Here is a 23,171-nt window from a genome sequence, read left to right as displayed (position 1 = left end):
GCTAACCCGTCCACAAGACGGTTAGCTTCCCTATACACGTGAGTAACCCGGACTAACCAGTCCATTTATAAGAAGCCATGGCACAAACGCACCAGGAACGACAACGAATGAGTATCACTAATCCCCGTCGTTAAGAACCCAACCACCAACTCTGAATCAACCTCCAACTCAACCCGTGTAAACCTCCTCTCCCAAGCCATATAGAGTCCGTAGTACACCCCCCATAATTCCGCTAATGGAGCTGAACAAACACCTATATCCAAGGCAAACCCGCCACACCAATGCCCTATCCCGTCTCGCAACACACCACCTGTCGTGGCTAACCCCAGATTGCCCCGAGAAGCTCCATCGGTGTTCAGTTTCACCCATTCACCATCCGGCGGTTTCCAGGCTACCAATCTTTCCACTCTAGTACGTAAGCCTCCATTTTGACTATGTATTGCATGCGCATGGCTTACTTCAGCAGCTAAGTCTCTAAAAAATTTTACTCTGTCTCGACACTTACCGACCTCTCCAAATACATAACCGCACCTCCACTTCCAACTCCACCAAACCACAATAGCGAACAGAGTTGCCCACGCATAACCCGTCTCAGCATTCTTCATTCCTAGATTGACGTAAAGCCAACCAAAAAGCGAACCATTAAAAAAGTCATAGCTCCTTTGAACCTGAACTAGCCTGCGCCAAATGCCCGCAATTGATGGACAGTCTTTTAGAACATGCAAAATTGTTTCATCACCACCTTTGCAGACCTGACAGACACTTGTATCCCCAATATGCCTTCAAATCCTTTCCACATTCGTCATAATGACCTGCTTACCAACTAACCAGAGAAAAGTTTTAACCCTCTCCAGAGCCACCACCCGCCACAGACGATCAAAGAAAGCAGCCATATTCGGTCTTGGATCATGATCCTCAGTCAGCAACCTATAGGCCGATTTAACCGTGAAAACACCATCTGCAGAATAACCCCAAGACAGCCTATCTCTCGCACCAGTCACAGAATCCACGACGACAGCCGCTAACTCCAGCCGAGTGTGATATGAGATATATGGCTCAATTTTATCCAGCTTCCACCCTAGTCCATTAGCCCATAAGTCTTTAACTCTCAACTCCTTCTCTGAGTTTGGAATCTCAATAACTGCTCTGTTTATTAAGGCCTCATGCGATAACCAGTTATCAGACCAAAACAGAATATCACGCCCATTTCCAACGACCCACCGACTGCCCCGTGAAACCACTTCCCGAAGCCCTGCAACAACACTTCGCCAAGTTGACGAACAAGGCCGTTTCTTCTCCACCCATGTTCGATCATTCAACTCACCCACCCTATACTTGCTGCGTAAGATCCTAGCCCAAAGACTATATCGATCATTAATAAGTCTCCAGCCTACTTTCGAAACCAGAGCTTTATTCATGCACTTCGACGTTCGAATACCAAGACCACCCTCACTCTTTGGCAAACAAACTCTGTCCCACGCAACCAAATGCAACTTCTTCTTTTCAGCTGAGCTGCCCAACAAGAAAACTCTAGCCAACTTATCCAGACCCTCCAACGTTGACTGAGGCAGAGAGATTGTACTCATTGTATGGATTGGGATCAAAGATAAAACCGACTTGGTCAATGTCAGTCTACCCGCAAAACTCAAAGACCGGCCTTTCCAACCCGCTAACCTTGAAGACACTCTTTCAAGCACTTCACCAAACGTATCCTTGTTGATCCGCCGTTGAAGAATAGGCATTCCTAGATACTTCCCCAACTCTCTTGTTGATTTGATACCGCTCTCTTTACTAATCAATTTCTCCAAATCTCTTGAGACATTTTTGGAGAAGAAGATCTTGGATTTGTCTAAGCTCACTTTTTGTCCAGAAGCTATACAAAAGGTCTCCAAAATTCTGCGTATAACTCGGATTTGAGAGACCGACGCTTCTGCAAACAAGATCAGATCATCCGCAAAGCAAATATGCGAGATTTTTGGCCCTCCTTGAGACAGTCCAATCGACTTCCACTCTTTGACAGCTACAGCCCTATCTATCATATGACAAAGCCGCTCTAGACAAAGAACAAACAGATATGGTGATAAGGGATCGCCCTGACGAAGCCCCTAGGATGGCATAAAACCTTCTGTTTTTTCTCCATTCCATAGAACACTCATCGACGGGCCAGCAACACATTGAAGGATCCATTGAACCCACCTCTCCTCCATACCCGCAGCTCGTAAAGTGTCTTCGAGGAAGTCCCAACGAATCTAATCATAAGCCTTCTCTAAGTCAAGCTTTAACAACATCCAACCTTTCCTCCCCTTCTTCCTATTCAATGAATGAACAGCCTCTTGAACTACAACAATATTATCCAGACTAAGCCTCCCCGGAATAAAGCTAGACTGTGAAGGACCAATCAGTTTCCCAATTACTTTCTTCAGACGTAACACCATCATCTTGGTAATCATCTTGAAAATAGCATTACACAAGCTTATAGGCCGAAACTGATTCATTCTTTCAGGTTTTGGAACTTTTGGGATGAGAACAACTAATGCATCATTCGTTTGTGGCGGTAGAATTCCAGAGGAAAAGAAATCTAACGCGAACCGAATCACTGAGTTACCAACAACCTCCCAACAACTCTGATAAAAAATTGGTTGATACCCATCGGGACCAGGTGCTTTATACTTCCCCATACTTCTAATCGCTACCTCAACTTCAGTGGCTAAAAACGGTTTATTCAGAGACAACACTTCCTCTCTTGTGAGCCGCTCCAACCCGTCTTGTGGTAGAGGATTCACGACTTGAAGAACGTCATCCATAGAATACAGCCGCTGATAATACTGCACCGCCAGCGCTTCCAACTCTTTAGCATCAAAAATCCATGTACCCTCTTCATTATGTAACCTCTCAACACGGTTCTGTCTGCGACGAATAATAGTTGTGGTATGGAAATAATTTGTATTTCGATCCCCAAGCGCAATCCACTTCTCCCTTGATTTCTGAAACTAAATTATTTCCTCTTGCTCCAAAACTACGTCAAAAGCTTTAATTAAATCCTCCTCTTTACGCAACATATCATCGGATTGATGCACATCCAAAGCATCCTGCACTACTTGAATCTCCCTCATCAACTCCTCTTTTTTCTTCTTGACGTCCCCAAACACATCTCGATTCCACTTCTTAAGCTTTAGGCGTAAAACAGTAAAAGCCTCAGTAGGAGCAAGTCCTTAAAGCTCGGGTGCTACAGCCACATAGCCTCAAAACGAAATGGTCTTCTACTTGGATTACGTTCAACAACAGGACACAATTGAACATATAAGGGCGCATGATCTGAAGCCAAGAAGGGTAGATGTGTCACTCGCGCATCCTGCCACTTCAACCTCGCATGAGCACAACACATAACCCTATCCAACCTCTTTGCCACAAAAGTATTTTCCACTCTCCCTCGTTTCCATGTGTATTTATTCCCACTGAACCCCATGTCAATCAGCGAGACCCTGTTAATCCATTCGCCAAATTCAAGGGAATCCGGAGACATGCTCCCATTGCCTCATGTTCTCTCATCAAGCCGAACGATTGTATTAAAGTCGCCCCCGATCACAACAGGTCCGTCAAGCCTTTCTATTATCTCAGTTAACTTCTCCCATAACCCACTCCTCCTTGAAGCAGACGGAGCCGCATAAACAGCGATAATATTTAAAACTTCAGAATCACTCTGCAACCGTACAACAACAAACTGATCTGATGACTCTATGATTGTTAAGTCTCCAAAACCCGACCTCCATAACAACCATATACCACCACTTTGACCCACCGCATCCACTCTATAAGAATTATCGAAGCCTAACCCCCGACAGATCCTCTCAGCCCTGTTCCCTCCAGAATGAGTCTCAAACATAGCAAGAAAATCTGTTTTATAATTCTTCAACATATAGCGAATTGCTCTTCGAAAATTGGGTTTATTCGCCCCCCGGCAGTTCCAAAATAGACAATCCATTAAAAATTGTAGATTTAAACACCAAACTACCGAGGAATAGCGTCACGCCATCTCCACACCAGTACTCTCCACGACCAATCCTTCCTACACCACGATCGCCGTATCGCACAACAATTCCTTACTTTGTTGTATTTGGTTCATATTCTGAGGCAACTCCATGCTCATGTCCATCTCACCTGAACGCGTCTCAAGACCACTAACAAAGGCTCCACCTGGTCGACCAACACTCCTCTGTTCAACTCTCAATCTTTTTCCGTTAGCTGATAACGCATCCCCAACTAGATTTGAGCTTTCACCTTTCGTGGGCCCAAAAATTAACCCTCTAACAGGCTTATTTACAGACCCTTGTTTCTGTCTTGGCCCATTGGGCTCCATAATTATCAACCCTCCATTTCGTTTCCATTTTGGCCCGCCTTTATTCCCGCCTTTTCCTTTTTTGAAGGTCACATTAACTTGAGCTTCCTTAACTTGCGTGACACCCGACTCCTTCCGCATATTCTTCCCTTTATACTTATTCTCCTTATTCGACCCTTCTAAAATGGCAACTTCCCCTATCTCAGCAGATACCATATCTTCTTCTAACCCACCAAAACGATTTGATATCTCCACCCCCTGATTTTTAGGAAGTTCCCTTAAACTGCGATTTGAACGACCACCGGAGGAACCCGCCGCAAACACCATCTTTTGCGCCGGTTTTTCCACCCGTATCCCCGACTGTCTCACCACTGTGAATCCTTCTTCAACTTCTGGTGATGAAACCACCGCCGCTCTCTCCGTACTCGGCTATGCTCTAGCCGGACTCCTTACTGACACATTTCTTGGACAAGTGTGCACCAAATGCCCATACAAACCACACAAGGAACATATCTTGGACAAACCTTCATACGCCACAAAGTACCTATCTCCATTAATTAACACTGTCCCCTTCAAAGGTTTGGCTAAATTAACTTCAATACATACTCTTGCAAACCGTCCCCTACCAAAAGTAATCGTATTCAGATCAACCTTAAGAAGCTTCCCCAGCCCACGAGCAATCTCCTCCAATAAACATCTATGGTAATAGTTAACTGGGATATTTGTTAACCTCACCCACACCGGCGTTGTAACGATATCATCCCTCAATGGATCAAAATTTGGTGACCAATCTTGTACCATCAGATAATTACCAAAAACCCTCCATGGTCCTCCGGTTAGAGCCGCCAAATATTCTTCTTCCAACTCAAATCTAATCATAAAAAACTGACGGGGCAAATCCATCACCGTCATAGCCCCCGACGGTTTTCATAACTCCTGTAACTTACGACTCAGCACCAAAATAGGAATTTGATTCCCTAGCACCTTAACTATCATACATCTCTTCCAAAGCCCATTCATGGCTTCCAACACCTCTTCCCCTATGGTGATAACTGGCTCTCCATCCTCCCCATTCGGAAACTCCAACCTCACCCTCTCACGTACAAACGCATCGTCAATCACATTCTCCGGTTTCAGAATACCTCCACCAACACTCCCTTTATTACTAACACTCATATAACGAAGGAAAAGTCTTACAGGTCATTTTATTTCAGTGCATAATCGTACGAGCATTTGCCTTTTTTGGTTACAATATTTTCAATTACCTAATAATAATAATAAATATTATAGTGTACAGGTAAAAATTGACTTGAGCATCAGAGAGTTCTCGAAATTAACAAATCAAGTGGTAGAATACAAACGTCGTATTTATATTCATATAATCACTAACATCTCCTTAAGATTTAGTTTGATCATAGCACCTATAAATATCAAATCAATTTCTTGAATAAATTCTAAACCACCTTGATAAGTCAAATACTCTATTTGTGTCTTTAAGCATACAAATATTAGATTAAGAAAAAAAAAATATTTCTCTATTTTGTATATATCTATTTATATATGTGAATTTAAAATTTAACGATTTTATTGATTTTATAACATCTGTTAACGGCTGATAAATCACGGATTTGAATATACTAATAATTAAAAGATAAAGTATTTTTAGAGAAATATCTTTTTCTAACTAAAAAGTTAAGGTATTAAACGTTCAAAAATGAATACATATGCTTTTTGTTATTATTTAACGATGTTCATTGATTCCATAATGTTCGTTAAGTCAAGGGTTTAAATATACCAACAATTCAAAAAAGATGTATTTCGGACCAAATATAATTCAATGAAATACTTTTCTTTAAACTAAAAAATAAAAGTATTAAATATTCAAATAAAATAGATGGGATAATTTTTGGGTTTTGTCGTGTACAATTATAGTTTAAATTATGAATGAAGTTATATTTTACACATTTGTAGAATTCGTTTATATTTTATTATTATTACTTTTTTTGAACAAGGAATTGGTTTATTTTATTGGGTGAATTAAATTTCTATGCTTAGACGAATGCGAAATTAGGAAAGTATGAGTGATGATTTTATATTTAGTTCTTTCTCCTCCCGACAACAAATTCTGACATATTTATCCCTACTGAGCAGAGATATTGTTGGATACGTAATGATTATGCAACATTTAATTCTAACACAAGTATGAAGATAATTAGGTTAGTCGATAATACGTTATTTGATATGGTATCATAGGTTATATTAGAAGATTCTTGATAGAAAATAAGAATAAATAAAACTATGCCCAATAGTAGAAGACGATAACCAGATAGCAGATAATAAAGTTAATATAGTTGTAGGGCTTCACCACTCGCAATGAAATGTCGAGTTATTACACGTGTAGTGAGAGTACCGCAAAAATTCGTATATGGTAATAAAGTATCCGATAATCAATCTGTTAGGGGTTAAAACTTCAACACACGCAATAAAATGTCGAGATATTACACAGAGTAAAACAATATGAAATGTCGAGATAATGAGATAGCAGATAATAAAGTTAATATATTCATAATAGAGTTAATATATTCACTACTCGCAACACGTGAGACGAATTCTGAACCGCAAAAACTTGTGTACGGTAACAAATTATCTGATAGCAAACCAATTAGGAGTTAAAACTTCAAAACACGCAATGAAATGTCAAGATAACGAGATAGCATATAATAGAGTTAACATAGATATAGGTCCTCTCGCAATGAAATGTCGATTTATTACACATAGGGAGAGTAAATAAAATGTAGAATTCTGAACCGCAATGTCGATAATAAAGTATCTGATAATAAATATGTTAGAGGTTAAAACTTCAACACGCGCAATAAAATGTCGAGATATTACACAGAGTAAAACAATATGAAATATCGAGATAATGAGATAACAAATAATAAAGTTAGTATATTCATAATAGAGTTAATATATTCACCACTCGCAACACGTGAGACGAATTCTGAACCGCAAAAACTCGTGTACGGTAATAAATTATCTGATAACAAACCAGTTAGGAGTTAAAATTTCAAAACACGCAATGAAATGTCGAGATAACGAGATAGCATATAATAGAGTTAATATAGATATAGGTCCTCTCGCAATGAAATGTCGAGATAATGAGATAACAGATAATAAAGTTAATATATTCATAATAGAGTTAATATATTCACCACTCGCAACACGTGAGACGAATTCTGAACCACAAAAACTCGTGTACGGTAACAAATTATCCGATAACAAACCAATTAGAATGAAAGAGACGAAGAAAAAACATGAGGTAAATATAGATTGGACCGAAACGACGCCTCGATTGAAAACTATCAAAATAATATAAAAATTTAATTCACCCACCAAAATATCCAAAGCAAGATCTTCTACTATTCGCCTTACACAAAGAGATATAAGAGCTACATTTAGATTTCTACTAGACATAGGGATACACGCGTTTTTATTTTTGCAACAGTAGCGCTGAAACTTTTGGGAAATTAGAATCTAAATACTGAATCCACTGAGCATACGTGCAATTTTCCTATTTTATTTTACTATTTCATGAACTAAAATTTCTAAAAGTTTTTATTCGTTCAACTTCGAAATATTTATACTGAAACCTCCTAAAATCATTAATCCAAATATCCTCTTTTAGAACACATAAGTAAAACGTTCAAATCAAACCGGCTCAAACGTCCCAGTCCATTTACTTTACTTCTAAACCAAACCAATTCAAAATCACTCTCATTTATTTTCGTTCCTAAATTAAATAGTAAATTAAAAAGGGAAAAATGTCAAAAAAAAGCGTCAACTTTTAAATTTGGGACGAAAAAAGCCTGAACTTTCGAAATGTCATTTAAATCTTAAAGTTTTGTTTAACTTTATAAAAAAATAGTTAAGTTTTGTTGACTGGGACATTTTAAGCATACCGTAAAATTTCCGTCAACAGAAAGATAACGGAGTTAATTTTCCGTTAATAATCTAAAACGACGTCGTTTTTCAAAATAAAAATAAAGACGAAAAATGCTACCAACTAGAGATGAACCGTGGACCTAGAAGACTCTTTACCAACTGCCAACCACTGCGCCAAAGTAATATTTGATTAATACGCATACTTTATACACTTATATACATACACGTAATTAACTGAAAATAACAAACCTAAAAATCTCCATTGTTGCCTGAGACATAAACGGCGGTGAGCAGTTACAACGCTGAGACTAATCAAACCTAAATCCTCACGAGTTTGAATTTTTTTTTAGAACAAAATCAGATCTAGAGATGAGCTCCGAAACATAGACGTAGTCAAGAATTCGCAATACATAAAATCAACAAAAATAAACAGATCTCTAATTGTAAAATCGATTTTGAATCCGAGATCGTTACTCTCCCCAAACGAACCATCACTAGACAGAGACAATCTACAGTATCGAAACCTCAAGCTCATGTTGAACGAGATTCCCTCGTCACACCACCACCTCCTCACGCCGTTTTCTTCTTTTCTCAGGAACAATGGAATTCTGTTAGTTTCAATTAATTGCAGTATATATATACACAAGCTTTGATATGTATAATAGTTTACTATGGCTCGGTCGTTGAGCGTTTTGCTAATTAATTGAGAGGTCAGTGGTTCAACTCTAGTTGGCAAAGTTTTGCTTTTTTTTTTTAAAACGACGTCGTTTTAGATTATTAACGGAAAGTTAACTCCGTTATTTTTCTATTAACGAAAATTTTACGGTATGCCTAAAATATCTCAGTCAACGAAACTTAACTATTTTTTGACAAAGTCAAACCAAACTTTAAGATTTAAATTACATTTTAAAAGCTCATGCATTTTTTTTCCCAAATTTAAAAGTTGGCACATTTTTCCCAAATTAAAAATCAAAGTAAGAAAAAAAGAAGACTTGTCCAAAAAAAAAAAAGACTAAAAAAAGTTCACTAGAGTCCATTTTCTTCTTCTTCCTCACACCAAAAAGCTTCCATTGATTTCGCATCAGATCTTGCTCTCTCTTCTATCTCTGCGATTCTTCTGGATCTTCTCAAATCCATGAAGGAATCAGATCTAACCACCGAACCAATCGCACAAAATCTAATCAAGCTAATAAGCAATGTCTGTTTCTCAGTCTTCGTTTTCACAGTTCTCATCTTCACAGTAATCGCAGTAACTTACCAACCACCAGATCCATGGCTTGAATCTGCTCCAGCACTCACCAAACTCCTAACCGAAACCGAAAACGCAACTTTCAAAATCGACGGTTCGATTCTCAAAACCGGCGAAGATCTCGCTTCATCTCCGTCATCATCACCTCCGTCGAACTCCACAGAGCAAGTCACGGAGGCGACGATTGAGAAATCCGAGGCGAAAATCGGTAATATGACTGTGAAGAACTCTATAGATTGTGATGAGGATTTGAAGATTGTGAATTGTTCTGATCCGAGAGTTTTAGTTGCTGTTGAGAGGTTTAATTTGAAGGTTTTTAAATCTATTGTGTTCTTAGAGTACGAAACTCCGGTTAACGGATCGAAACTAGACGAATGCGATGTTTCTTGGAGGTTTAGGAATAAGAAGGAGAAGTCATGGAGGAGATACAGAGATTTCAGGAGGTTTAGGTTTGGATTTGGTGAGAATTGTACTTATAAAGTGTTTCATACTAGTGGTTGGCATTCTGGTGTTAATGCTCGTAGGCCTAGGATTAGTAGACCGAGCTCGAGTCGAGGAGCTCGCGGTGGTGATTCGGAGATTAATGATACGATTCCGACTCTTGGTTCGCAGACGAGTTTCCGGAGAGGGAAGTATTTGTATTATTCGCGGGGTGGTGATTATTGTAAGGGTATGAATCAGTATATGTGGAGTTTCTTGTGTGGTTTAGGTGAAGCAATGTATTTGAATAGGACTTTTGTGATGGATTTGAGTTTGTGTTTGTCTTCGAGTTATAGTTCTAAGGGGAAAGATGAGGAAGGTAAGGATTTTCGGTATTATTTTGATTTCGAGCATCTTAAGGAGACGGCTTCGATTGTTGAAGAGGGTGAGTTCTTGAGAGATTGGAAGAAATGGAATCGGTTGCATAAACGGAAAGTTCCTGTTAGGAAGGTTAAGACGCATAGAGTGTCGCCTTTGCAGCTTAGTAAAGATAAGAGTACGATTATATGGAGGCAGTTTGATACTCCTGAGCCTGAAAACTATTGGTATAGAGTTTGTGAAGGGCAAGCATCGAAGTATGTTGAGAGGCCGTGGCATGCGTTGTGGAAGTCGAAGAGGTTGATGAATATTGTCTCTGAGATTAGTGGGAAAATGGACTGGGATTTTGATGCTGTTCATGTGGTTAGAGGCGAGAAAGCGAAGAACAAGAAGCTATGGCCACATTTGGATGCAGACACATGGCCTGATGCGATATTGACCAAACTTAAAGGATTGGTTCAGGTGTGGAGGAATTTGTACGTTGCAACTAATGAACCGTTTTATAATTACTTTGACAAGTTGAGGTCTCAGTACAAGGTTCACTTGCTTGATGACTATAGCTACTTGTGGGGAAATAAGAGTGAATGGTACAATGAGACTAGTCTCTTGAACAATGGGAAACCAGTTGAGTTTGATGGGTACATGAGAGTAGCTGTTGATACAGAGGTGTTTTATAGAGGAAAGACTCGCGTCGAGACGTTCTATAACCTTACCACGGACTGCAAAGACGGGATCAATACATGCTAAATTGATCATTCAGGTTGTGATATGTTTTCATTGTTTTATTTGTTTGTGTATCAAATTCAGTTATGCTTGTGTTGTTTACCTTGTGTTCTACTAGCTATTGAAGAGTGTACGTAACGTTTACATTTTTTGATTCATATCCTTAATTCTGTAAGAAGGCAACACCAAAGTGACATAGCTGATACATATCGATTCAGGAATATATTGTTTATGATTATGCTTTTAACTAGAACTCTTTTATCGATCAAAACAATCTTGTATTGTTCATCTGTGTATCATGAACGGGATCAAAAAGTTGAAAGTATCAAGAGTGTGCATTTGCACAAGGTGGAGGGTTTCGGCATTGTGATTGCGGGCAGCTTTAACACCGTCCAGTCAAACACAAAATCAAACTGAAAACCTGAGATAAACAAATACTCCATTGGTGGCAACAGAAGTATTAACTTAATATATCCTGAGAGGAACAAGGAGATATCGAAAATGAATCACCTTCACGAATAAAAAGGTCGCGGAACAGTCTCTTCAAATAGGCATAGTCTGGCTTATCATCGAACCTAAGCGAGCGGCAGTAATGGATGTAGGTTGCAAACTCTATTGGATGACCTTCACATAACGTCTACGAAGACAATGATGCAAAGTTAAGTACATAGACTCATAGAAGTTTCTAAATGTGTCACCATATACAAAGAACTTACTTCGATGGAAGTTGAAACCTTCTTCTCGCTAATCTTGTCATATTTCTGTTTCTTATTCCCAGCTTTTAGTCCCTTCCATGGGAGACTACAATAAAATAGGATAAGAGATGGAATGATAGACAAGAAGAAGGATATAAAGAGAGGTTACTCCATGATTTTCACCTTCCTTTGAGGAAGTACATGAGGATATAACCAAGTGATTCTACATCATCCCTCCGACTTTGCTCTACCAAGTTTAGAAATATTGAAATAAGAAAACGTAGTACGCGAAAAGAAAGAATAAGATCTGCGATAGCGATAAGAGTATACCGATCCCTAGGTGAGTGTTCAAGCTGGCATACGCCGGAGTCCCAGTTAGACTTTTATTCTCCCTAAACAACTCATACGTAAAAAAGCATTCAGTAATAACCAATATGAGGAATATGTGACATAGAAAACCTTGTTACCTATATGGAATATGTCGGTAGCTTGAGCTATCTCTATATTTCCTAGCCAAGCCAAAGTCTATAATGTAGACCTAGAGAGTGATGATACAATAGTCATGAGATCCCAAACTCAAAGTTGAGAGTTCATGAAGAAAGATTACCTGATTTGCCAGCCTTACCCATAAGAAAATTATCCGGCTTTATATCGCGATGAAGAAACGACTTAGAATGGATAAACTCGAGCCGATTAATCTAAACACAATGTTTAATAAACAAGTAGGTTAAATCCAAAACACCATTAACAGTGACAATGAATCAAATCCAAAGCATATATATTACCATTTGATCAGCTAGCATGAGAACTGTCTTCAAACTAAATTTCTTGTTGCAATGACAAAACAGATCTTCAAGGCTTCCACCAAGCAAATCCATCACTAAAACATTTTAATCCCCCTCGACGCCATACCATTTCATGTTTGGAATACCATCTACATTAACAAAACATATACCAACAAGAAAATGAATAACCATTAACAAAGACTGTAAATAAACCATTTCATACTTCCACTCTGAAGAACTCTATATATCCTTGACTCATATGCTAATTGTGGATGCACAGTCTTCACACTTTCCTACACAACACGCCAACAAAAACAATATTCTCATGATCCAACCAAACCAAAACGTGTTCGATTCGACTCAGTTCTACAAAGTTTAAAACACTCACAAACTTAATTGCAACATCTTCGTTACTTTGAACATCAGTTCCTGTAAGCAAACCAAGTCGTCAAATTAAACCACTTGGAACAGAAAGTGACCTAGTTACATGGAAAAAATATTATCAAATATTTTGGTAAAAGCATAGAGAGAATCGAACCAAGATAAATCTCTCCGAATGCGCCGCTACCAATTTTCCGACCAAGCCGGAACTTATTCCCGATACGAAGTTCCATCGTCAAAACTCCAATTGAAAAACCCTAACTTCTGTTCTACTCTGTCGAGCCAAATCCTGATTTTTCCTCATGTATTTATAGGTTAACCATTTTTGTTCGACGTAATTTTTTTTTTCTATTTACATTTTGGTGAGTTTTGTTTTTCTTACATATTTATTTCTAGATTCAGTAAAATTTCTGAAGTTCACAAATTCATACATACCATGCTTATACAATCGTTAGGCAGTAGTATAGACGTTTGGTAGAGACCTAGCGCCTAAATTATAAGAGTTTATGCAGAATGTTAATAAATTATTTACACATTTTGTAATAAAAATATAATTTATGAAATATGGAAAACTGATAATGTTACCTACTTGTTATATATATTATTCATACTTATTTTACATGAGAACTAAAATAGCTAATAGATGACAAAAACCACATTGGGACCCTTGTTCAAAAAGTGGCTATGCGTTAATTGGACGCTCGATATGGACCTAGCGATTAATCAGAAAATCGGATTAAAATCAGAGATTAATCGGGAAACTTTCCCTTTAGAAAAATTCTTTCTAATGCCCTTTTCACACTACCCCTTTTCAGTTCTACCCTTTTTCTATTTACCATTTTCATTTATACCCTATTTATATTTTTAATGACCATTTTACCCCTATTTGTAAATTGATTTAGGTTAACAAAATGAAATATTAATATTTTTCGCCTAAAATATTCCAAAATCAAATTTCCCGCCAAAATTTTCCCGCCAAAAATTTTCGAAAAAAAAATTTCCCGCCAAAATTTTCCCACCAAAATTTTCCCGCCAAAAATTTTCGAAAAAAAAATTTCCCGCCATAAAAAATTTTCGAAAACATTTTTCCCGTAAAATTTTGTTTTTGGCGGGAAATAGATTTACAAGAGATTTTAAAAGGGTTTTAAAATATTTTAAAAGATTTACAAGAGATTTTAAAAGGGTTTAAAATATTTACAAAAGATTTTAAAAGGGTTTAAAAGATTTACAAGAGATTTTAAAAGAGTTTTAAAAGATTTACAAGGGATTTTAAATGGCTTTAAAAGACTTACAAGAGTTTTTTAAAGATTTTTAAAGGGTTTAAAAGTGTTTTAAAAGATTTACAAGAGATTTTTAAAGGGTTTTAAATGATGTACAAGAGTTTTTAAAAGATTTTAAAAGAAATTATAAGAAAACCCTTTAAAAACTCTTGAAAATCTTTTTAAATCCTTTTGTAAAGGTTCACAAGAATTTTAAAATGGTTCAAAAAGAGTTAAAAAATGCTTTTAAAGACTTTATAAGAGTTTTAAAAGGATTTACAAAGGTTTAAAATCTTTGTAAATCCTTTTAAAACTCTTGTAAATCATGTTTTACCCTTTTACAAGCTTTTAAAATCTTTGTAAATCATTCTATACCATTTACCTATTATTTAAAAACGATTGTAAACCATGCAAACCTTTTTTAAAATCCCTTGTAAATCATTATTTGACACTTACTTATGCTTTAAAAACGATTGTAAATCATGTTAACCCCTTTTAAAATCCCTTGTAAATCATTCAATGCCACTTACTTATGCTTTAAAACGATTGTAAACCATATAAACACTTTTTAAATCACTTGTAAATCATTCTATGCCACTTACTTATGCTTTAAAACGATTGTAAATCATGTTTTACCCTTTTATAAGCTTTTAAAATCCTTTGTAAATCATTCAATGCCACTTACTTATGCTTTAAAAACGATTGTAAATCTTGTAAAAAGTTTTAAAATGATTTACAAAGGTTTAAAAAAGGGTTTTAAAGTATTTACCTATGTTTTTAAAGACTTTATAAAGATTTTAAGAGATTTTAAAATGATTTACAAGGGTTTTTAGCAACTATCAAAGCTTTTAAAAAACTTTACAACGTTTTTAAAAGAGTTTTTAAAAAATGTACAAGGATTTTTAAAAGCATTTTTCTGGCTGGGAAAAAAAAATTACGAGAAAAAATTTTGGCGGGAATTTTTTTTTTTGGCGGAAATTTTTTTTTGGCGGGAAAAATAAATTTTGGCGCCAAAAATTTGGCGGGAAACTTTCAGTTTCCAATTACATGTTCTTATTAGATGAGGGTAATTTGGTCATTCTGTTCAAGGGAAGAGATATTTTTAAAAATGAACAATAGGGTATTGTTGCAAAAGGTAGTAAAAAAAGGGTAGTTTTGCAAATCTCCCAAACTTTTGAGGTTATTTTATTGTTTTAAAATATAATAATCTAATATTGTTTTCAAAACGATAGTAAATACATAAAACTTTATTTTTAAGACAAAATTTAGGATTTTTATTAAAATTTCGAACTTAAATTAATTACATCATAAACTCTAAAACTAATGACTGAATAACAAAAAGATAAATTGTTTTGTACTTACAATTAAAAAATAATCAAGAATATATAAGATTAGGTAAAGATTAATCAGAAAGAAATCGGATTAAACAAAAAATAATAAATAATTAATTTTTAAAAGGATTAGTCATTAATCGAAGCGGATAAGGTCAATCTAGCGACTAAACTGAGATTAATCGGATTAAACGAAAATTTTTAGAACGGGGATTGGGACCAACTAATTTTTTTTTTTTAACACCAAATTGGGACCAACTAAATCATATTTTACAATTTTAATAATTAGCACGTCTTTTTTTCGTTTATTCAAAATGATATCCTATTAATAAAAACATTAAACTCGACGATAAGACTGATTAATACTAATTTTAAACATTTATACTGGTAAACCAATTTAATTCACCGATGAAAATAAAATTAGAATATACATAGACTCACAATATATAGAGTAAATTTTTATGACTTATATTTTTACTGTTAAAAATATGCTTTATAAATTACCAACTTCCAAATTTTTTATGTAAATTATTTATTTATATATAGATTTTTGATGTAAGAAATTAAATAACTTTTTTTTTTTTTTGCGTATGACGAAGACCCGACGGGTTTAATCGTCCTCAACAAACCCAAGTAGACCGGCCACTGAGTGCTGCTGATGAACGCTTACTCTGTTTCTCTCGACTTCACTAAACCTTCTCTATTCACACGCATCACTCTCTCTTCTCAGATTCCTCTAACCATGGCCACCACTGTAAACAAAACAGTTCGTGTCGCAGCTGCTCAAATGACATCGGTCAATGATCTAATGACCAACTTCGCCACTTGCTCTCGTCTCGTTCAAGTAATCCTCTCCAAACTCAAGATTTCATTTCGAAATTCAATAAATCGTATTAGACTTTGTGATTCAATTGATTAGAGATTTGATGTTTTGGATTCAACCCTTTTTTTCTTTCTTTACTTCAAAACTCTTCAGAAAGTTTCAATTTTGGGGTTTTGAAGTTGTAGAAATCCAAAAGTTGAAAACTTTATGAAGATTTTGTGAAGTGAAGAAAGAAGATTAGTACTTTCTTTAGTGAATGAAATTTGAAAGTCTCTATTTTTATCAGAAATTTTACTACTTTTGTTAGTCTTTTTACTCTCTGAGATTACTAGTTTATGAAGATTATTGAAGTAAAGTAAGAAGATTAGTACTTTCTCAAGTGAATGAAATTTGAAAGTCTCGATTTTTATGTGAAATTTACAACTTTGTTAGTCTTTTAAATCTCTGAGATTACTAGTGTATGAAGAATTTTTGAAGTAAAGTAAGAAGATTAGTACTTTCTCAAGTGAATGAAATTTTAAGTCTAGATTTTTATCCGAATTTTACTATGTTTAGTGTTTTATTAATCTTTGAGTATGTGTAACTGTTTAAAAGGAAGCAGCATTGGCTGGTGCAAAGCTGATTTGCTTCCCTGAGAACTTCTCTTTTGTGGGAGATAAGGAAGGAGAGAGTGTGAAAATTGCTGAACCATTAGATGGCCCAGTGATGGAACGGTATTGCTCTCTCGCCAGGTAAACGATATTATTTTGCTTATGTACACTGAGTTGTTTCCTAGGCATTGCTTAGCCTTTTTAATATGTTGTGTGTTTGCAGGGATTCAAATATATGGTTGTCTCTTGGAGGTTTTCAAGAGAGATTTGATGATACTCATTTGTGTAATACACATGTTGTGATCGATGATGCTGGAATGATCCGAGACACTTATCAGAAAATGCATTTGTAAACAATTAGACTCTCCTTGGATTTTGGAAAACTATTTGTTCATATCTATCACAGATTTTAAATGTTGAGTTTCTTTAGATTCTGTATATGGTCCAAATCACTAAGTGAACAACTTCTGGTTTTTGAAGGTTTGATGTTGATGTTCCTGGTGGAAGCTCGTACAAAGAAAGCAGCTTTACAGTTCCAGGTAAACATTGTTTCGTACAATCTTCCTGACTAGAATGTTCTTATCTAATCTAATCTTGATAGAATGTCTGAACATTCAAAGTAGTCCATTCCAAAAAATCTGTTATGCGTCTTGCTTTTGGAAAAATGCATTGAGTTATATGAATTTAAGAGAGTAAAGAAAGATTTGTTTGTGGAATATTGAGTCTTAATAAGATGTTTAGAGTACATTAAGTTGTATCACAACCTGATAATAAGCGCGAAACCACTGAGATCCATGATCGATAACACTTTTTCCGTCACATCATTACGCTGATAATCTCTACAGATTGTTTTTTAGTGCAACCTCTGCCATCACAGTTAAGAAGTCTATGAACTGATGTGCTGCTTAAATCCTGTATTTTGTCAGGGACAAAGATTGTTTCCGTAGACAGCCCTGTCGGGCGCTTAGGCCTTACTGTATGCTACGATTTGAGGTTCCCTAAGATATATCAGCAACTGAGATTTGAACAGAAAGCTCAGGTAAATCCAATGTAATTCAATTATTGTGAACCTGTCTTATTACTTTATATCTACCAGTATTGTTTAGGAAACTCAGTCAAGGAAACAACTGGTAGAATCACACAAGCTTAAATCCTGTTTGGTCTAAATTACGTGCGCTTCGAAACTCTGCGAAAAAACGACGAAACAAAAATGTGATAAAACTGAGTTCCTACAGAAAAAAAGCACAGACTTGAGTATAAAATGTCTGTCTTAATGCTCTGCAGGTTTTACTAGTACCATCAGCTTTCACCAAGGTCACTGGGGAGGCACACTGGGAGATTCTTCTTCGAGCCCGAGCAATTGAAACTCAATGTTATGTATGTCATTATACACTTATCTCCCTCTTTAACTTCTCATTGCATTTGTGATTAACAGTCTCTGTTCGATTTCCGTGCTTGGTTTATCGTCAGGTCATAGCTGCTGCTCAAGCAGGAAAGCATAATGAGAAAAGAGAAAGTTATGGTGACACACTGATCATTGATCCGTGGGGAACTGTAGTTGGAAGGTTACCTGGTGAGAATCCTGAAATGATCAAAGGCATCATCTATATCTTGATCTATGAAACACAAAAGTCTCTTCTTACCAAAATGAAATGATTGATTCTGTTGCTGTTGCAGATCGTGTTTCGACCGGCATTGTCGTGGCAGATATTGATTTTTCATTGATTGACTCAGTGAGAACAAAAATGCCAATAGATAAGGTAAAAATACAGACTTCACAAACTTGTTTTTCTGTTGGACCAAACGGTTAATCAAAAGAAGTCTTATATATCCATCTTCTTTGTTTTGCAGCAACGAGTCTCAATAGATCTCTGATGAAACCATTGGTGTTGTGAAATGTTGCCAATATAGTTACAAGCGTAGAAACATATCACCTTATTTGAATTCTACATTCTCTGTTTGCTTCGGTGTATTGTTTCATCATTGGTTAGGTGTAGATGATCATTGAGCTTTAGACAGTAGCTTGTCACCTATACTTTTAGTTGCACGTTGTTCTTTGGTAGTATTTGTACACAACATTTAATAGATTATAAATAAGTAACGTTAAAGAAACATCTTGACAACATTGATGATTTATTTATTGTTAGAGAAAAACATTTCCTCACATAAAGCTGGCAAATTCAAGAGCATCATCTACCACATCCATGATTTTAGATTTCGAATTCACCACTCTACAGTTCAATCTTATTTCTCCTTGTTTCCCTGTTAAAGGTGAAAGACTACTCATCCTTATTATTGCTTTCACGAACGCATCGAAAAATGTCCCTTGACCATCAGCGTATGCTCGAACTAAAGGGAGAGTGTCTGCAGCATCAGGGCTAGAGAACAACTCTTGGTCACTTTGGATAAGTCCTTTGTTCTCCTTGAGATTCACATAGTATTTGTTGTCAAAGAGTGTTGGTGTACGTAAATCAAAATCTACCAAGACACTCTGGTTTCCATTACGTGGACATTGTTTTCTTAGTGTGGCTAGGTAAGATTTATCAAGGGTTGGGTCGGGTAAACCGGTTTCACCGAAGTTGTAAAGACGATCCATTATGAACTGACATTGGCTTTTGCCAAAAGTGTGACCACCTAAACCAATATAGTCATATAGAGTTATTAGTGATTACAACTATAAAGATGAAAATGTTTCAAATGAGATAATAACATACCGGAAAGAGCAACTAGATCAGAAGAACGGTCGAGTCCGACATTTTTGAATCTATCCTTAAGTTGTTTAAGTGTAGAAGATGGACCTGGAAGGTTATCATTAGCAAGATCCATAAAACCTCTTAAGCTGTCTCTTCTTCCATTTGGAACCATCCATGAAGGACCTCCCGCCTAAAGTAAACATATTTGGTTAAACATTAACAAAATGGTCTACAAAAACCATTTGGATAGCATAGTAGAAGATGCATACCAAAACGATAGATTCTTTAGCTGCGATGGCGAGCATATCAGCACATGAAACGGTTCTAGGACATGCTTTCTCGATGGCAGCCTTCATTTTGTCGATTACATCGAAACCTCGAGCTGAATTAGCGTTCCCAAACGCATCTTTCTCCGTCCTAAACGATGTTGTGTTGTCTAACAATATCGATGCATCACATCCCTTTATCCAAACAAAATATTTTTATTGTCAATTAGTGTTAGATCAAGTTAATACTTCCACATAGATATATTTTACCTGCATCTACTGATTTGTTTTTCTCTTTTTACCGCAAGAAAAATAGTAAATCTAGTTATTAATGCGCTACTATACTACGCCACAACATCTACGTAATTTTTTTTTTGTTGATCAAAGACATCTATGTAATCTAATAATCCAAAAAAGAAAAATATGAGTTCACTATTTGTTTTTTGTGATACGAGTTCACTAATTATTATCTAATAATCGAAGAGAATTTTATCTTTGACTTTACTTTGACGACAAAATCTGACACTTGAGATAAGACAGCACTGGAATATCTATATAGAGTTGTAATAATAAAATAGTCATCTCAATTTCCGTAAGAAGTGGTTTGGTTGGTCCATAGAAAATAATAGCCACTCCAAATTGAACCAAAAAATAGTCAAAACAAACAAAATCAAACTTCCAAAAAGATAATTTATCCAAAAACGCATAAATTTTCAGATGTAGAAATAACTTTTTTTGTTACTTTGAATTTTTATTTAACTTCTGTTTTTTTTTTCCTATTGTTTTAATCAACCAAAAGAAAGCCAAAATTTCAAAACCAAACAATCAAAAGAAATCTATAGTTTTAAGTATCTTATTAAGACAAAAAGAAATCAAATATTTTTACGAAAAAATTGTGACAAAAATTATGACAGTATCGTGCGTCACGAACTGTGTCTGTTTATTCGACTATATTAACGTCGTCACAATCAATGACGAATTGTTACTGTTGTTAATCGTCTTGTGATCTTTTTAAGACCTTTATGGATTTGTGACGATTTTATTGTGACATTCTAAAATACGTTTCACTTTCGTCATAAAAAAATTATTGTGACTGAATATTGTTTTATTGTGACGATAATAACTGTATCAATATTCAGTTTTTTTATTATATAATTAATCTATCTTTATTTCAAGTTAATTAATTAATTAGACATTAAATGAACTAACCGAAATGTCTATCCTTATTTCAAGTTAACTAGATGAGTACCCGCAATACGTGCGGGCTTTCACTTTATATTTCGTAATTTAAAAGTATTTAAATGTAAGATTTTAGGTTAGTTTTTTAATAGGCAAGAAGACAAAAATCCTATTTGATACTAAGCTCCATAAATCAACATTTGTTTTTGCATTTTGCATTTAGATTCCTTACAAAATCTTTTCTCAGTAAACATTATTTTCAGAATTTTTTTTCATCTGTGTTAACCTTAAACCAAAACAATAAGACAAAATGGTAGAGGATTTGAGTCCAAGAATTTGATGATAGAATTCTCAAGTACTTCTCACCATTTTTCATATATTATATAGAAAAAGAACAAACTACAAAAACTATGAGCTAATCCACTATACAATTATTTAATCATATTTTGACTTAAAATTATAAAAATTAGGGAAAAATATCCAAGAGTATGAGAAAATCAATTAAATAATTTAATTTAAGAAAAAGATATACAAAATAAAAGAAAATTATTCTTGATACAATTAATTATGTAAAATTTTATAATATATACAATTAAATAATAAATCACCATAAACCATTAACTTACATTAATTATTAAGTGGACATTAGGCAAAAACTAAGTGATGATGTGTCATTCATATGAAGAGAGTTGACCAACTTTTATACATATGATTACACCACATATAGATAATATATAAACTTATGATCTTTATATATACAATGTTTATAATATTACCTGCGTATTTGTTATTATTAGTTAATTCGTTATTCTAAATGAACACTCATGCTACGCATGGGTTTTTGTTTTTAAAATTGTCGGAATATATGATTATAGTCTTTTGTTGATTTTGATGTTCATTTGTGTGTGTATGTTAATGTGTAATTAATAAATTCATATATATTTTATATAGTTATAATTTTCTATGATTAAATTTATCTATAATTCGAAATATCAATTTTATTATAATATAAATATTTATATACCTATTATTCAAATATTTCACTATCATGAACACACACAACAACATTATATGATATATTAATATGTAGTTATATTACTTATGTATTTTGAAACTTGCCTAACTTAATTGTAACAAACAATTTTTTATTCCATATATTCTTTTGTCATCTACTACACCAACCACATCATGATATGCTAGTAAATTAAGTCAACACTTTAATTCTCTTCCCTTTCATATAGCCATATAGAGTCTCGTGTTTTTGTGTGGGTATGTCTAATGTCTCAGATGACCACTACGTGAAAAAATTGTATATCAATGTTACGAAGTTATTAGAACGCACAAAAATAAACAGAAAGAAGGTCATATGATAAATCATAATCACATAACGTAATAATAAGAAAATATCCAACTAAAATTACTAAATTAATATGAGGTTAGGTAGCAAACATCTAAACTACAACATAAGTAAATTTTAGCCATTATGGATTAATAACTATTGATAAAAAAAATTAAAAAAATAATTAGAATAGAATGAAAGTAGTACTTTATACATTGTTATGATTTTTTATTTATTGAGTGTTTTTAGAAAATTCATTTAAGAGTGAGATTAATAGAGAATTTACACAACAAAAGACTTTTGATTTTTCCTCAATTAGTTGTACTAATTTTTTTTTTATAATTAATGTAAAATGACACATGTCATTTTCTTGTGTGATGATGTGTCACCCAAATGGAGAGAGTTGGCCAACTTTCATATATATGATTATATCCGTAAAGCATTCTCACTTTTTAGGATAAAACCATCAAAGAACCAAAAGAGTACTTAATATATACATGAATATATCGAATCTGGTGGTATCTTACATTAACAAAGCAGTCGTGGAAATGAAGACGAAGGATGCTTGCAGCGATGCGAGGGTCTGATCTCAGCGCATTGACAATGGTATTGGTTACAATATCAAAGACTTGCGGACATGTTTTATCGTAAAAGGAAGGGCTTAGTTGAGCATGAGACAATGAGACCTGAAGAAGGAGAAGAAGAAATCCCAATTTTATCAAAGAGGAATGCATTTTCTTTGCTCTCTAAGAGAATGTTTTTGGTTATGGTTAGATATGAGT

At 35.0% G+C, this 23,171-nt stretch overlaps 4 protein-coding genes and 2 pseudogenes across 6 annotated transcripts; 2 read left to right on the top strand and 4 right to left on the bottom strand.

Moving 5' to 3' along the window:
• Nucleotides 1-65: 65 nt before the first annotated feature.
• On the bottom strand, nt 66-3,523 carry AT4G08830 (annotated as a pseudogene; the record flags this gene model as incomplete). Its single annotated transcript has 1 exon — nt 66-3,523.
• A 543-nt stretch (nt 3,524-4,066) lies between these two features.
• On the bottom strand, nt 4,067-5,512 carry AT4G08820 (annotated as a pseudogene; the record flags this gene model as incomplete). The annotated part of the gene is made up of 3 exons: nt 4,067-4,728; nt 4,861-5,221; nt 5,321-5,512.
• Nucleotides 5,513-9,209: 3,697 nt separating this feature from the next.
• On the top strand, nt 9,210-11,355 carry SUB1 (calcium ion binding protein). The gene has a single exon (NM_116951.2). The coding sequence runs from the start codon at nt 9,414-9,416 to the stop codon at nt 11,070-11,072; it is 1,659 nt and encodes a 552-aa protein (NP_192621.1). The 5' UTR covers nt 9,210-9,413; the 3' UTR covers nt 11,073-11,355.
• A 1-nt stretch (nt 11,356) lies between these two features.
• Nucleotides 11,357-13,142, bottom strand: AT4G08800 (Protein kinase superfamily protein; the record flags this gene model as incomplete). The annotated part of the gene is made up of 12 exons (NM_116950.1): nt 11,357-11,469; nt 11,559-11,685; nt 11,765-11,849; nt 11,927-11,990; nt 12,074-12,135; nt 12,211-12,268; nt 12,351-12,441; nt 12,529-12,570; nt 12,649-12,677; nt 12,752-12,821; nt 12,917-12,957; nt 13,067-13,142. 12 exons carry the CDS (start codon nt 13,140-13,142, stop codon nt 11,357-11,359), a joined length of 858 nt encoding a protein of 285 aa, NP_192620.1.
• A 2,918-nt stretch (nt 13,143-16,060) lies between these two features.
• Nucleotides 16,061-19,128, top strand: AT4G08790 (Nitrilase/cyanide hydratase and apolipoprotein N-acyltransferase family protein). The gene is made up of 9 exons (NM_116949.4): nt 16,061-16,343; nt 16,917-17,053; nt 17,136-17,261; nt 17,393-17,451; nt 17,839-17,951; nt 18,197-18,289; nt 18,383-18,485; nt 18,590-18,672; nt 18,764-19,128. Exons 1-9 carry the CDS (start codon nt 16,158-16,160, stop codon nt 18,785-18,787), a joined length of 924 nt encoding a protein of 307 aa, NP_567340.1. The 5' UTR covers nt 16,061-16,157; the 3' UTR covers nt 18,788-19,128.
• AT4G08780 (Peroxidase superfamily protein) lies at nt 18,986-23,171 on the bottom strand. Its single transcript, NM_116948.2, has 4 exons — nt 22,917-23,171; nt 19,875-20,066; nt 19,627-19,795; nt 18,986-19,546 (listed from the first exon to the last, which is right to left on the bottom strand). Exons 1-4 carry the CDS (start codon nt 23,121-23,123, stop codon nt 19,074-19,076), a joined length of 1,041 nt encoding a protein of 346 aa, NP_192618.1. The 5' UTR covers nt 23,124-23,171; the 3' UTR covers nt 18,986-19,073.

The sequence above is a fragment of the Arabidopsis thaliana genome, chromosome 4, assembly GCF_000001735.4.
Source record: "Arabidopsis thaliana chromosome 4, partial sequence".
NCBI lineage: Eukaryota > Viridiplantae > Streptophyta > Magnoliopsida > Brassicales > Brassicaceae > Arabidopsis > Arabidopsis thaliana.
Note: the sequence above shows the minus strand (reverse complement) of the source record. Positions and strands in the feature narration are given on the sequence as shown.

Bases quoted from the DNA above. Each gene is read 5' to 3' on its own strand.
- SUB1 (NM_116951.2), top strand. From the start codon at position 9,414: ATGAAGGAATCAGATCTAACCACCGAACCAATCGCACAAAATCTAATC.
- AT4G08790 (NM_116949.4), top strand. From the start codon at position 16,158: ATGAACGCTTACTCTGTTTCTCTCGACTTCACTAAACCTTCTCTATTC. The intron at 17,054-17,135 runs GTAAACGATATT...GTGTGTTTGCAG, and splicing joins CGGTATTGCTCTCTCGCCAG to GGATTCAAATATATGGTTGT. The intron at 17,952-18,196 runs GTAAATCCAATG...AATGCTCTGCAG, and splicing joins GATTTGAACAGAAAGCTCAG to GTTTTACTAGTACCATCAGC.
- AT4G08780 (NM_116948.2), bottom strand. From the start codon at position 23,123: ATGCATTCCTCTTTGATAAAATTGGGATTTCTTCTTCTCCTTCTTCAG. The intron at 19,796-19,874 runs GTATGCATCTTC...TGTTTACTTTAG, and splicing joins CTAAAGAATCTATCGTTTTG to GCGGGAGGTCCTTCATGGAT. The intron at 19,547-19,626 runs GTATGTTATTAT...ATATTGGTTTAG, and splicing joins TGATCTAGTTGCTCTTTCCG to GTGGTCACACTTTTGGCAAA.